This window comes from Limanda limanda, chromosome 8 (assembly GCF_963576545.1).
Source record: "Limanda limanda chromosome 8, fLimLim1.1, whole genome shotgun sequence".
NCBI classification, from domain to species: domain Eukaryota; kingdom Metazoa; phylum Chordata; class Actinopteri; order Pleuronectiformes; family Pleuronectidae; genus Limanda; species Limanda limanda.
The window spans coordinates 22,200,306-22,216,506 of NC_083643.1; the positions used below are offsets into that span (position 1 = coordinate 22,200,306).

Here is a 16,201-nt window from a genome sequence, read left to right on the forward strand (position 1 = left end):
TTTAGTATAAGCATGGATATGTCAGATATTGCTTGCATTGTAATGTAACATAAATGTAAGGTACTGAATCAACATAACCGTTTTTTTCTGTTATGCCAATTTTCTTAACTCATGTTTTTGCAAAAGATAAAAACATGTCAGGCCTGCATGGAGTATTTACCTACATACTTTTGGGGAAACACTTTAGAGCCAGAACCACAAGTGGAACCAATTCTGTCATGTTTTTTCAAAACACTTTGTTCAGATAAAATCTGTATGTTTGAGACCGGTACCACATGTACTTTAAAGTAATGCTACCAAGGCTATTACATTCCACAGGTGGGTGGTTGTATTAAAAGGATAAATACAGGACAGTAATGGAGGGAATACTCTGATTCTTCACAAGTGGCAATAATACGGACACAAAATACTGTGAAATACTATGAAGGTTCTGCTTTAAAATTAAAAGTAAAGGTATATAATATCAGTTAAAAAATTATTATTATCATAGTTGTAAATAAAATACAAAGTATTCATTTTGCAAACTGACCCCTGAGAGATCGTATACTGTACAGATTAATTAACATGAAACCAGCATTTAAGCAGCTACTTGCAACTTCATGTTCTAACTACATACTGTTGGATGTAGTTATTAAAAACAATGTAAAACACATATTTTATATATTGTTCCTAGGTGCCTATATTTCACGTAAAAAAAGAAGCTTAAAATGGAAATACCATATCTCAAACCTAAAAGTTTAGCTTAAATAATAAATGTGAAGAAATGCATTTAGTTGCTTTAGACCATTAAAAAAGGAGATTCAGACGAAGAAGTGGTCGGAACTACAGTTTAAGATTACTATTCCGGGTAGGCTTTATTTTTGTGAGACACTGCTGCCATGGCTGTCAAGCAGCAGGCGTCTCAGTTTATGTGAAGTTGCCTCTTGTAAAGTTGTGATTAGCAGCAATTTAGGTAAGTCATTCAAAGGTTCGATTCAACATTAGTTTACAGAGTATTTTTTGTAAGTTGTGAATTTTACAGCGTGTTAATTTTAAGTAACTTTAAGTAGGTTGAGCTGAGCTAAGCTAGCTCAGAGACGAAGTAGCATCTCAACCGAGTTGTATTCTGTCACATTTCACCAGCGGAAATATGCGGTGACCGATTGTTCCGGGAAATAACGGATAGAATCAGCGATTAATCCTTGAATTAAACCCCTTCCCTTAATTTGTATCATGTAAATAAGTGATACTTCTAAATATACAAGTTCTGAGCATTTCAAATGCATATTATTTACATGAGCAGGTCTTGGATAGGTTTATATAAAACAGACAAACTCCAATGAAAGCACCATTAAGGAAAATATTGTAAAAAAGACACAATGTTCTAAGTTTACAGTAACATATATCACTAAACACCACAAAGAACGACAACAAACTTACAAATTACAAGCACATACACAGTGCACACAAAAGGATACTCAAATACTACAGGCTCTTAGCATGGACTAAAAATCACCATTAAATGGACTACAGTAAAATAAACTTAGCAGGAGAATTATAAATATTAGTTGGATCCTGTCAGTTTGAGATGCTAATCTCATCAGAACTGTCATCCTTGTCACTGGGGCTGGTGTGTCTACATATGGTGTGGAGTTGTATTTTTTAACAACAAGAAGTAGTATGAAATAAAAAACATAGTTTCAGCTTAACACATGTCTTTACTTCTGTTGCCATGGGGATAGTTGCTTTCAATAGTGATGAAAACTTGCTTTCTGTTTCTCACCCAACAGTTTTGATGTGATGTCGGACAAGCGTCAGCGCGCCAGAGTCCAGGGCTCCTGGGCCAAACCGCTGCCAAAACACACAGCACCAGCCGGTAATTTAAGGGTCACTATGTATATATGATGTTGTGTTAGTAGAATGTGACTACTCACCCAATTAGATCATCATTACCTCCATCAATGAGGCTATCTCTTTTTGTAAACAAGATTATGCAAAACTACCGGACGGATTACCGCAAAACTTGGAATGATGCGGTATGGGTCAGGGAAGAACACATGCAGTATTGGTGTGGATCGGATTAGGATTTTTTGTCTCTTTCTCTAACAGTGTGAGAGGGTTCCGTTGATTTCTCAGAGACTACGTCTGGGATCTTCATGAAAAATATCAGACATATTAAGGGGACTGATATCTATGAGTTTGTACAATTTGGTGCAGAACCAAACACAAACTGGATCTAGTGAATTTAAATGTGGTTTCAGAAGGGGCTGTTGGGCCTTCGTTTGAGGTATGCACTCTACTGAGTGACAGTCTAGTTTATATATTTACTTACTTGTCTTGCTGAAATATATAAACTTAGAAAAAACATTTCATTACCCTTCTTATTTTTGTTATTCAAAACAGGCACAGTTCCAAACAACCCTCAAACCAGAAATGCCAACCAAACCTCTACTTCTTGGGATTTGGGGCAACAGAAGACATCTAAGACATTTGAGTTCCATCAGCCCACTAAGGTAAACCTTTAACAAGTCAAAATAAAAAAGAGCAATCACTGCATTTCAGAGAATTTTTCTTTTTACAGCTTATTAAAATGAAGTGTTCCTTCCTTTTATCCTGATTTTTCTTCATTGCAGCCAAGTAGAGATGTTCCATCAGAGAGGGTGATCGAGTAAGTTGCAGATTTCTGTCTTGACTTGATAGACTATTTTTGTTTTTTGTCTGTGGCTAGATATCTTGGCCTGTCACTTTGGTTAGTGTGGTGCACAGGATGACCAACACATCATTGTGCTCTTTGCAGACATGCAGGCGATTATGAGATCAGCCATGTTCCGTCTGGAGTCTCCAGGTGAGTTAAGAAAGAATCTCCCTCAGAGGGAAATGAACTGTTCTGGGATAGAACCAAACAATTGTGTTTTATAGTAGGTGACAAATCTGTGATAGAGTTTGGAATCCACTAGATGGCAGTAATCCCACAAGCAATACCTCATATAGCTCTTGGTGAATACCATGCCCTCTACCTCACTAATGATATGAGGCACGTTTTAATAGCTACTGGATGTAAATTAATATGTGCTGTAACTATGGTCGTTAATATGACAACCAGAATTTCAATTAAGTTTGTTGACGTACTGAAAGGTGATATTGAACTTTTGAGTCCAGTTTCACTTTTGCTTTGATGAAATGAAAGGTTAGTTTGCTGCTTACATATCTTTTAATCATAATTCTTTTTTTTATCATTTTGTGGGAAATGTATGCCTTTATTAGAGAGTTGATCGAATAGATGACAGATATATATTTATATATCCATGTTAATTAAATAGGTAGTAAGTCTCTGTGTGTTTGTGTGTTCTTTCTTCTGTCTGTCCAGACTGCGGCTGCTGCCTGGGTTTCTTGCCCAAGAGGAGGCTGACTGGATGTTCAGTAAACTCTTCGAGGAGCTTCCCTGGTCTAAGAAAACCAACTATAGAAAGGGTGCGTACCAGGGTCTTTAGACTAAGCAGAGTATATTTAGAAATGTTCAATATGAATGTCAATTTGCATACATTTGCATGTTAGTAATCCTAGAAAACCCTTTGAAAAATGCAACCGATACATCCCACCCCCTCCATTCGGCCCACTCATCATAGTAAGGCCCCCAAAACACATGAACTTGCACTGACTGACATGTGCAAGAAGCTGACTTTTCCATGACTCACTCACTCACCTCTTCTGCTTGAGCGTTGTTCGTCTCCTTGGCTAAAGAGTCCGGTCATGGGCCGGGTGTGCGCAGGCAGGCAGGTCGGTTAGTGACAGACGGGTACGGCAGTGAATTATCTTGTTTGTGGCATTCCTGAATGGGCCACAAGCACTGTTTTTTTATAGATGACTTGATACATTTACTGCAAAAGTTAACCCTCAGTCCATATTTAACTAAAAACAGAAAGTGCAAGTGCGCTCTCCTTGCACGTGTTTAAGTTTTGCAAAGGCTTCATTTTGCATGCACTCACTTTCATATTTATCCCAGACAGGCTACAAGCACTGAGACTGTTGAGATGCAGCCTCACTGCCACTGAATCAGCTTCTCTTCTCTCAGCTGGCTCTCGTCCATCTCTTGTCCATCTTGTGTATTATTCTTTGATAGCTCGGTAGCACACACACAGCTTGTTGAAGACAAGATGAGTTCTAAACACTGACCATAGAGACAAGCTGTGTTAATCCTCTATCAAGAAGATTTCAGACTTTGTCAACAAAACCCTTGTGACGTATGGGTTAAAGAGGAAGTAGTGGAAAACAGATGTTAACCTTTCATCAGTCACTTCTCTAATGTCCGCTGTCTTTTAGCCTGCGTTGTTTCAAAACTCAGGACCCAGTGAATGGCTCAGGGTTTTGTTCATATTTTCCTCCCTTATAGCATATGTTTTTTGGAAAGAGTAAAGCTCTTCATAGTTGATGAATGAGCACACACTTTTATAAATATTAGCTCTAGAGGTCAGTGGCTAGAGTAGTTTGCTTTGGTTTCATCATGTTCTCGTACCATAGTGCTGGCTAAATAAAAATAATGGCAGATAATTTTTGCAAAGATCTAGTTGTTCCCAGAGAAAGAGAGAAACACAAGAATAACGGAGGAAGACAGACAGAGAAATTTGACTCAGGTGTTAACCTTAAAGTGATAGTTCACCCTAAAATTTTAATTCACGCATTATCTACTCAACACTATGCCGATGGAGGTGCGGGTGACGTGTTTGAATCCACAAAACACTTTAGGAGTTTCAGGGGTAAACAGCGTTGCAACCAAATCCAATACAATTGAAGTAAATGGTGACTGATTCATAGTGGTGAGTAGATAATGAGTGCATTTTCTATTTTTGCTGAACGATCCCTTTAACTTTCTGCTTGAAATAGATTTTTTTACACAGCAGGTGATTATTTTATATGTGTGTTAACAATTTGAAGGAATTCATCAGGAATAAAACTGTGTCAGCTTTCTATCCGACTTATTGTTGTCATTCAGCAGAAAAGAGGAATTCATGAAAAGAGACTCATTAAATTTGATATTCTGAAGATGGTCTTTTTTAATTTATCAATCATTAAGTCACCACTGCATTAGAGTAAAGATTTGTCGTCTATGTGTGTGTCTCCAGGTGAGGCATACGGCGAGCCCAGGCTGACCTGCTGGTATGGAGAGTTGCCCTATACATATGCTCACTCTACCATGGATGCCAACACACAGGTTAAATATACTTATCATAACTGCAACAAGTCTTGGTTATACAGATGCCTCCACATGTCTCTGATCTTTGTTTCTTAATTTCTTGAGGTTTTATTTCTTTTACAGATTATTTCTTTCATTGTTTTGTCACTTTCTTATTTAATACAGAGCAATTTAAACAAGGTGACATATTAGCATTTGGGGGTTTTTTTGTGTATTTTTATGTCTTTTTTAATGTCTTTTCTTTCCCTTTTTATTATTTGCTGAACTTATTTTTTAGTGGCATCCGTTGTTGTTAACCCTTCGTGAGGCAGTGGAGCAGGCGAGCAGTAGCAGATTCAACTCGCTGCTGTGTAACTTGTATCGGGACTGCCATGACAGCATTGGCTGGCACAGCGACGATGAGGCCTCCTTGGGCGCCAAACCCACAATCGCCTCGCTCAGTCTGGGGGACACCAGAGTGTTCAGCCTCCGGAAGCAACCTCCACCGGTGAGATGCTGCAGAGAGTGGAAATTGGTTTTCCCTGCTCCAGTTTATATTCACATTAAGAGTCAGCACAGCAAAACACATGTGTTGATCAATTATTAAGTATATTATGTCTCGGAACAATGAAAGTCTTCTTTAATGACTCTTACTCTTAATAGACACAGAACATGTCCTTGCTATCAATTTTTAAAAGTGTTTTTAAAGTAGACACTGTATTTGACTTTTTGCTTCTACTCTTAGATAGTATGGTTGAAGCATGTGGCTCATAGTTAGACACAGAGGAAAGTTTGTATAGACTTATCAGTATTTAGAAGCCAGTATTCAGTAGTTGTTTGTAATGTCAATCTTTAAGTATACACATTTAATAGGAGGAAAGTTTCATTAAACATAACGTTGATGAGTTGTATTGTCAGTGATTTGCAGGTAACAGAAATGTGCTGCCACTGTGTGACACTACATTGTGCCAGGTCACATGTGTTTCTTGTGTGTGTTATTAGATGATCATACATCGTGTGTGTTTATGTGTTAGGAGGACATCGGTGACTTCACTTATGTGGAGCGGATTCGGGTTCCTCTGAGTCATGGGACACTTCTGCTGATGGAAGGAGCCACACAGGACGATTGGCAGGTAGGCTTAACCAATCAGATGCAAGCATCCATGTAGGCAAAATGACCATAAAAAACTTCAGCCATTAGAAAAAAAAGAGGTTTATGTCAAAATTACAAGGTTTTGGTTGCTGTATTGAGTATCAAACAAACAGATTGAGAAATCTACCACTCAAAGGTTTGTCTGGCTTGCGTCTTAGTATAGACCCTGGTACAATGCACTGTAACGGTAATTCTATATAACCCAATGTCACAGTTAACACAAACATAATGGGTTACATCCAGTGTGTGATGACTAAAATTAACTTGGTTTTCCCATGAAATAATTACATTTTTTATACCTTTGATACGGTTACCATTTTGTACCATTGATACCATTACCTGCCTGCACAGAATCTATTTATTAATCCTTAATTTGATCACCTTCACACTTGCTATGTGTATTTTTAAAAGCTCAAGGAAAAGCTGTGTCAACTTTGTACTGAGCCATTCTTCATTGAATCTGAATAAACAGGTGAACAGCTCTTTGTGCAGCAGCTTCAGGGTTCTGTGGACTGAGTCCTGCAGCAGGTCTAAACTTGCTACAGCTCAGCTACTGCCGGTCACTTTTACAGTTTCAGGAAGAAAACTCCAACCAGCATTAACAAAGGCCAAACAGCCCATTCCAAACAGGCAGTGAACTAGTTTTGGTTGAAGAATGTGGATGTAAGCATTGTTTTGTTGGGAGACTTACGAGACAAGACTTGGTTTTAAGCTGTGAGTAAAACGGTAACCTAAATATACAGTAGTTACTTTCTTTAATCCTTGAACATTTACAGTAAATGTCCTAAAAGCCTCATTCGCCTCAGCCAGGTGAGGTCAGGTGAGGCTTAACGTGACTCCCTCTGCTCCTGTGCATGTGTGTTTGGTTGTGTGTTCACTTACGGCTGTGTGTGTGTGTTTGGCTGTACATGTGCTTCGGACTGCACACGTGAGAGAATAGACCTGTGTTCAACAGACTCGGGCTCCTTCTGTCATTCTCAGGATGGATGGAGTGGCCTAGAGAGAAGAGCAGAGCTTTCGTCTAATGAGAGTCATTTGTTTTACAATCAGGGACAGCGACCGGGTTTGTGAGTGCATGAAGCAGGATGGAAAGTCTTTGTGTGTGTGTGGGTGTGTATGTGTATGAGAGAGGGAGAGAGTGTGAGTGCATAGCTGCTTTCTGGGTCACACTCAGCACTGGGAATATGTTTTATTAGAATAGATTGAATTTCGTGCTCATAACAAAATGATTTCTGCCTTTGGAAGAGTAGATAAACACTTCACTTCTGTCTGTCAATTTTAGTTTTGTTCTTTCACTGCAAAATGATCAATGATCCAAAACATCCGTGGACGAGAGAACAGGAGGCATTTGAGCCCTCCAAGTGAAATGAAAAACAAAAAACAACCATAAAAACTACACAAAAAATAACAGTAGGAAAGCAGTTCATTCATTTAAGTCATTTAAGTTTACCTGACAATAATACAATGTTTAAAGACAAGCCAGTTTAATAGACAAAATCTTTGGATGATGCTTTTCTACTCATTGTGATGCTTTATTAAGAGACAATACATGATTGAGATTTATATGGTGCAGATCTAGTGAATTTAAATCTAAATTCATAAGGGGACTGTTGGGCCGTAATGGACTCTACTGAGCGTGCCTCTAGTTCCTTTTAATTTTCCATCATCTCGTGGAAAAATAATTAAGAATTTAACCCTGAAACAGTGTTTTGTGGACTCAAACCCTTCCCTCACCCCTCCGTCAGCATAGCGGTAAGTAGATAATGAGTCAACTTAATTTTTCGTCGAACTATCCCTTTTAGACTGTTTTGAGTAAAGAGAGGTCCCACCTACTGTTAGTAATGTGTTTCTAATAAAGTGCTTGTGAGAGTGTAGTTAAGTCCACATATGAAACAATCGGGTGGAGTTCTCTTGCAAAATTCCCTGTCTTGCAATGTAAAAAAGAAAAAGATCAAACAAGTTCCTGGATCTGTCCCCTGAACCGAATCTACAGCATAATTTCATGGGTTCGTCCTTGAGCTATTACCCACCCCTCCACAAAATTTCAGGGAAATTGGTAGAGGAGTTTTTGCGTTATCTGGCTAACAAACAAATACAGATGAAACATAACCCCCTTGGTGGAGGGATAGGGGATACAGGGAGGGAGGACTACAGAGATAAAGTCCAATGAAAAAAGTTAAAGAAAAAAGGAGAAGGTCACAGGTGTTTTATGGCACCACCTCCCTGAGTATCTGAACAAAGGTTTTGTCTCTCTTGCCAGGGAAAGAAGATCACACCATTTATTTTCTCTGTCACTGCAGTCATAGTCTCCTCCTGACTCAGACAGAAAGGTTTGGAAGTGAGAGATAAATATTTAACTAGGCCCGTCAATCCAGATAAAGTACTTCAGCTGTTTGAAAAGGAATACAGGGTTATTTCTGCCTGTTCCGGACGCTTTCCATTCACACCATTGTGGATAAGCAAACCCTCCACCTCCGGCTACAAAACAAAAATACTGTTGTGTTGACAGTACGGATTTTCTTTCATGGTGGCCCCATGTTTTTTGTTTTCTAATTTAAATCACAAAATGTCTCTGTCAGTAAAACAACTAAGGTACTGGGTTTATTTTGAAAAACAACCTTATTTGTGTTGGTTACAATATATGTCCTGTTATATCATAACTCAAGATAAAGATCATTTTGTATCCGTGTCATATGCCAACATTTCTACTTGATAGAAGAAAGATGATTTGATCATGAGATCAACATTGCCAGGTTTAGATCAGTTCAGTCAGTCTAAACAGTAATATTGTTATACTGTATTGCTACACTTGCTCATGCCGACCCCTCCATTTGGTGAGGAAAGCCCATGACCAGAGATGTCAAGCTTTTAGCCAGTCACAGATCGAGCTGCAATTAATGACAACTTCTAGTCTTCTCTATTTGTTTCATTATCCCCCAAAGCCCAGATTAAAAACTTAGCTTTTTTATTGTAATTTAAAGATATTTAGTATACTGTCATACAAATATTATGTAAAGAAAAGGGGGGGTTGCTGGAAACGGTGAGGTTGCCAATTAAAGAATAATCAATTCTCTTGTTGGAATAATCAAGTGAAGTTTATTTTTAAAGCACATTCAAACCAACCAGAGTTGATCAAAGTTCTGTACAAATAAAACATGCTGAGGAGAATAAAAAGAATAAAATGCAATGAAATCAAATAAAATGCTTAAACTGAAAAAAACATTGTATACGGCCGCTCGATAGCCTGAGAAATGTGGGTCTCCATTTTGGAAAGGGAGCACATATAGGCAAAATCAACCTTAGCTTTTAGCCTCAACTAAGGGACAGTCAGGAGCAGCAGGGGGGGGGGGGGTCTGAGAGAGCTCACTATTCATTTTAGCATTCTCTGTGTCCTTTAGTAGCCACTTGTTACAGAGGAAGACTCTGATTTAGCCAACACTTGCCTATTTTGTGGATAAAAGAATGCACATAAAGTAACCTCAAAATACATGTAAAAAGTAATGAAATGAAACATTCACTGTATCTGTGTCTCTGTCTCCACTAGCATCAAGTGGCTAAAGAGTACCATGACCGAGGCCCGCGCATCAACTTGACCTTCAGAACTATTCATCCAGAGCTGGAGGGCCACAGGCCGGGGACCAAGCTTCGCTTCACTGCCAAGCAACAGTAAACTCCCCTCAGAGTCAGGTACTTCAGGCTTAGGAGAGTGCAGATTTCAGCTGTTTGAGCCACTCGTCACTTACTTATAGACCATGGTGTGAAAAACAGCTTCCTCCAACGGAAACAGGGAGATTTGCAGCCTGGATTCACCTGTTGCATAAGTGAACCATAATAATACCTCAGTTGTAACCAGTGGTGTTAATCAGATATCAGTGCAGAGAAGCTGTGTATGAGAATGGGGTATAATCAGGACTTAAAGGCTCTGAGAGACGTCAGCACTGAATAATATTTTGATTTTATTTATTCTTTCAGAAGCTTAGACAGTTGTTTCTTTTCAGACTGAAACTTAAGTCGGTATTTTGGTGGCTGTAACTCAGCAAACGGCGCTGAGCATGGCACTTGATGCCACAATAACCTTTGTTGCCATGTTCAGTTTGTGGTGGGAAGCTCCAAGGTGGCAGCGCCTGAAGTCCACATCTTGGTATTTATTTGCCATATAATCATGGTTTTGGTTTTGTTTTTTCAAGCTTTAATTTTGCCTACAGTTTTTCACATGCCATGAAAATTGTCAGTAGGAAAATACAGTGTCCAGAGTGCTCACTGTACAGCAAGTCACTGCGGATATGACTGTTGGTGTAATGCTGTGTGAAATGTAAACAGTTGTTTATCTCATGGAGCTTTTGGAAAGAGTGTGGCTGCTATAAAAAGAGGAAGGAACAAGTAAAGTGGCCTCTTGGGTCAGTTCAGACAAATAAGACAATAAGTCATGACACTGCTGTAACAAATCGAACAACAATCCCCACACAACATATTAGCAGTAGATAACTACAGCAGATTTGTATGGGGACATTGTTTTTTGTTATTTGGTTCTGCTTCGCTATATTGACGTCTGAAAATGCACGACTTGAAGAAGTGCATGTCACAGGGGGAAGATCCCACAGGATGGAATGTTCTGTTTATTATGTAACATTAATACATGCAACTGTTCTCTATTGCTGTGTTTCTGAAATAAATTGAATGTGTTCTCTGTCGAAAATATTGTGTCATATGTTCCATAAACATAGTTTCCATTATAAATAATTTATTATACATAAAATAAGAAACAAGTCATAGTTGTTTGCAGCACAGCACTTCATCAAAAGCCTATTTGGGGCTGTTGAGTTCAAATAGAATACCAGGTTGTGATGGAGAGTTTGTCATGAAAATAAATCTCAGCATGTTTGCAAAATACGACAAACACGGAAAGGTTAACCTCAGAGTTCCGTAGAGATTGTGTAATCATTGTTGTAATGATACCCAAAGGATGTGATAATATTGTTTAATGGAAACACTTTCTTGATCTGTGGGCCAAAGATTTTATCACGTTGGCCTTATATAATTACTTTATATGATGACATTACTTAGGTTGGTCTTACTTTGTTTCATTAGTTTTTGACTATAGATAAAAGACCGGCCTGACATTCACATTTACTGTTTGGCAGACACTTTTATTCTTACTACAGGGGAACCACACTTAAGCCTCTGTACAGTAGGAGACCTTGAAGAAAGTATTAAGTGCTAAATCTGTTCAATAAGACAAAGTGCAGGAGATCAGTTCAAGGGGTGTGGGCACAGTCAGTGCTAGTTAGGCAGATGTTGTTTCATGAAGAAACGGAATCCCTGAGAGGAAGCATGAACTCGGATGCTTGAGTTCAGATAAATGAGCGAAGAAACAACAAGTCACTCTGTTGTCAGGTATTAGTGACCATGGTCACCAGTAAACTTTGATGAGCAGCTGTGTGACGTGTCCTCTGATTTACTATTCTGAGTCACACATAGTGTTGATTTTCACACCATCATATCACAGCAGGAGAGCCTCCACGCTATAGCCATTGCTTTATTTTAAAATGTGTTGGAGTAAAGAGCTAATGGGTCACTGTCCTAATACCTTTTAGTAATCATGCCTTTTTCAGTGACAAACAAACAGTTGAAGGATTTAACATGCCATTCATGATGCTGGATACAACTCTGTAGAGCTATTATGCAGTGTGAGAAAGTATACTTTCAGAGTGTTAGTAGACACAGCTTAATTATACAGGCTCTATATGAATAGGATTATTCTTTCATTAGAATTCTAATAATGTCATTTTGTTGTTTGTATTCAGCTTACATTTTCAGGATAGTTGTTATTTTCTGAGAAATGGGGATAATAGACTAGGTCAGGCGTAAAGACACTGAGCCCACTCCTCTGGGTGATTCCTGGAGATGTATAACATGTTGGTATTTTTGGACATTAGGTCAGAGGCCATGTAACATCAACTTGCTAATGCAATTCCAATCATACCGATGTAGTGTATTATTAGTTGTTTGTGTGATATAGGTTCCTCCAATGTGGAGTCATCATAGCAAAACGATTCCTTAGGCCTTAATTAACTATTTACTGCCAACTTTGATACAAGAGGATTGTATTATACGGATAGAGAAGCTTCATGTTACATTTTTAATGTCACACATGAACTAAAGCATCACTCCCCCCGATGAAGCCTCGTGGATCAGTATGATCAGTGTGAACTATAGTTCAGTGCACAGGTTGGTCTTATGTACAATAGCTGTACAATAGTTGTTCTGGGTTTGTACCCTCATGGTTGAATACACTTACTGTAAGTCGCTTGGATAAAAGCGTCATCTTAATGACAATGTGAGGCGGTGGACTAGTGGCAGAAACTTGGACTACTGGCAGAAAAAGGTCTCTGGTTCGATGCTGGTCCGACTCCACGGTTCGACTCCAAGGAGTTTCAACAAAAACTTACCTGGATGGAATAACAACAAAAGACGAACCTGGATCTGTCCAAAAATCAAAAGACTATTCTCCCTACCCTGTCTAGTGCCCCTGAGCAAGGCACCTTACTCCCCCAACATCTGCTCCCCGGGCGCCGTACATGGCTGCCCACTGCTCTGTGTGTCCTGCACCAGATGGGATAAAAGCAGAGGACAAATTTCCCTCAATTGCATGAGTGTGTCTGTGCATGTTTGTGCATGTGTGTGGGATAAATAAAAATGTATCTTGTATCTTTGATGTAATGTAATAGCTGCCTTAATATAAGATAAAATGTCAAGGTTGTCTTGGCTCTATCTCCCTATAAAGCATGTTCCTAATCTCAAACTTCAATCGAAACTTCAATCAAAATGTCATACTTCAAATCTGAAATTAACTGTTAAAATAACTTTTCATTCTGCCATCCTTTATATAGCGTACTAGCACCCTATTTATTTTGCTAATTAGAACCAGAATGGCAGGAGATCATACCTCAGTCCCCTGAAATTCAATCAAACTGCTCCAAATTCCACACACTCCGAGATATCAATTCCCTGAATGTGCCTGCTTTTTTCATCAAGACTCTTTAGTTATAGAACAGGAAAAATGTTGGAAATTTTACAGAAAGTGAAAAATACAGTTCCTCCATCTTGATCCACATCAACATGTATAAGGTTCTGGAAATCGTTTTAGTTGTTTTTGTGTAATGCTGCTAACAAACAAACAAACCAGCTAACAGGAAAAATGGACAGTATTAAAAAACTTAGCCTTTTTATGGGGCTAATGAGGCATTTCAACCAAAACACAAACATTCATAGAACAATAGTTGTCACAGTAACCCTAGTGATTAAGTCCACTCTTCTGTCTACAGTTTCCAGAAAAGAGGATGTGTATTTGTTACAGTTATTGTTCACTGATCAACATTGTAAAGGAATTGTAACCGTATTGTAATATTGTATTAACTTATTTTGTTAGGGCAGCATTACCTGACTTTCTCTAGAAAAAGACAAATGATGATAATAGACTGGGCCAGGAGGAGTTGAGTAGAAAATTAAAGGGATGTCACACACAGTATGATTGACTAACTGAGAAAAGGTGGATTTAGTTCTGAATATATCCACCGAGGAGTACTGTTAAAACTCAGCACCACTTGATACAATAGCACTCTGTAAACTCACAGCAGCCTTTGCTCAAACCCAATTTTCCATGTACCCTTCCATTAGTGCAGCAGTCACGGTAACCATGACAACTTCTTTGACTGCCCCATCGAGCTATTGCTTTTTTTACTACTTATCTCCTGATGTTTTTAAGTCTTATGTGAAAGCCATCATCTTTTCGTAAACTCCTATTTGGCAACTGGCTGACAATAAGAACCCTAATCATAGGCAACTGTTTTGATACACACACACACACACACACACACACACACACACACACACACACACACACACACACACACACACACACACACACTCCTGTGAACATACAGGGTTTGGAACACGTGATAGTTGAGTGCAGGATGTATTTTTGTGCATATACAAAGGGATTTGGGGACTCGTGCTGTGTAATAGGTCCAGTAAAGAGCATGTGTGTGTTTGTGTATGTGTGAAGGAAGTGAGTTAACGAGGAGGACCCACAGTGGAGATGTATAACATGTTGGTATTTTTGGACCAACATGTTATACATGTGAGTCCAGCAGGTTGTGTAACAGGTCCGAGGCCCTTTATTGATGCAGTGCAGGTGAGAAATGCACCTTGCTGTGCCCAGCTTCAACCGGCTCCTTGATGTTTGGTCTGGGACAATTTGTACCGGACAAGTACATCACAGAATGTGAAACAGATTTGATTTGGTTTCGGGACAGTGCCTTGTGTTCAGGACAACCAGACCTTTGTGTTTGTGTCAATAAATGCGATGCTGGAAATGCCCTGCGCCTGCTCACTGACAACTTGCTGTTCTGCTGGCTTAAGATGAATTAACTTCACAATTATAATCATAGTCAAAACATGGGGGGAGGGGGAGGGACACAGTAAGTCCTTAACATTTTCTGAAATATGGTCATTAAATAACAAACACTATTGTTCATAGTGATTTTCTGCAGTTTTGTTCTTTGAAACATATTGAGTAACAAATATCTGCAAGGTCGATCTAATTAGTATTTTTATTTTAATGAAGGATTCATTCAAATGTGGGATTTGAAAGTTGTTGCTTGTTATAATGAACCCACAGAGGAGTATTGCCAGTAGGCTTCCTCAGCTTCAGGGTGTATTAGTTGGTTTAGTTTTACATCCCCGATGTTTTCTGCTGCCCTGAAGTGAAAGTGAGAGGCAGTGCCTTCCCAAAACTGTATTCTGAGCTTCTCTAATTCAAGTCTAATTTAGCTCTGTCCTGTTATTGTTGACTTTTTACCGTCTGCCTGGAAAGAAACTTGGCATTTGACACCATCCCTAACGAACAAGCTGCCAGTCATTCCTGTGTTGGCCACTGTTTGCCTATTCCAGATCCCGACACCTGTTGTGAAGAGCTGCGAACACTTGGGCTTTACGGGAGCTGCATCAGATCCGCGGTTGTTGCTAGCTCTTTTTATCTCTCGCCACTGGATCCCACCCAATTAGGCCTCAGTCCAGTGGCGTTCCTGTCCGGGCTGTTTAAAGTGGCAACCTCATTTCCAGCCACCAGCATCTGTCATCTCACATTAGTAAACAACTGAAACGTAAATCGCCGGATCACGTTTAATTACAGAGCTTTAGAAAGGTTGCATGACGTTACGAAGCTCTGACCACAAGTGTGTTGAAATTAATCCATTGGGGGAAATATAGAACAGTGTAAATATTAGGTTCAGGTGCAACAGTAATAATTAAGTAACAAACTAACTTGTATAATCAATCGTTTGAGCATACAGAGCATATTATTTGAACATGCAGAATATGTTAAATAATCTGGCTCTGAACTGTTTGCCTTAAAGCTCATATCACTGTTATAGTCAATTGTCCAAATTTCTTTTTGGTAACAAAAGAAAACATTTGCCTGACTTGAGAGACATAAGAAGTGCATATTCAGACATGCAGTGAACCAAATACTAGCAGTGAAGCAGCGGGGTCGTACAGTAGGTGATGCAATGTTGGCCTTTTGGTTATTCCACCACTGAAATCTTAAATTAAATATTGGAGGAATTGCCATGAAAAGACATTTATTGTTCTCAAATGGTATGGCTAAAGCTATTGACGTAAGGTTGACTTTTTCTGTTTGAAAGTTTTTAGTCAACCACTGGACTGATTCCCATAAAGTTTGTTGTCCCTCTCAGGTTGATTTGTAATAACCTTAAGCACCAATTCGTCTAGCATCACCACCAGGTCATACATTGTTTTACCCAATTGTTTGGTTGATAAAAAATTCCACTTCCATCACTGTGAATACATTGCTCTAGACGCATGCTAACACACAAAAC

The 16,201-nt window shown here is 39.0% G+C and overlaps 1 protein-coding gene across 1 annotated transcript; it reads left to right on the forward strand.

Moving 5' to 3' along the window:
* The first annotated feature begins 876 nt into the window (after window positions 1-876).
* alkbh3 (alkB homolog 3, alpha-ketoglutarate dependent dioxygenase) lies at window positions 877-10,998 on the forward strand. Its single transcript, XM_061076640.1, has 10 exons — window positions 877-952; window positions 1,770-1,855; window positions 2,383-2,492; window positions 2,613-2,647; window positions 2,777-2,824; window positions 3,347-3,450; window positions 5,100-5,188; window positions 5,448-5,657; window positions 6,184-6,282; window positions 9,847-10,998. The coding sequence occupies exons 2-10, from the start codon at window positions 1,780-1,782 to the stop codon at window positions 9,970-9,972; spliced, it is 897 nt and encodes a 298-aa protein (XP_060932623.1). The 5' UTR covers window positions 877-952; window positions 1,770-1,779; the 3' UTR covers window positions 9,973-10,998.
* The last annotated feature ends 5,203 nt before the right edge of the window (window positions 10,999-16,201 follow it).

Excerpts from the sequence above, each read along its gene's own strand:
- alkbh3 (XM_061076640.1), top strand. The coding sequence starts at position 1,780 with ATGTCGGACAAGCGTCAGCGCGCCAGAGTCCAGGGCTCCTGGGCCAAA. Across the intron at positions 5,658-6,183 it reads TCCGGAAGCAACCTCCACCG|GAGGACATCGGTGACTTCAC; the intron begins GTGAGATGCTGC and ends TTTATGTGTTAG. Across the intron at positions 6,283-9,846 it reads CCACACAGGACGATTGGCAG|CATCAAGTGGCTAAAGAGTA; the intron begins GTAGGCTTAACC and ends TGTCTCCACTAG.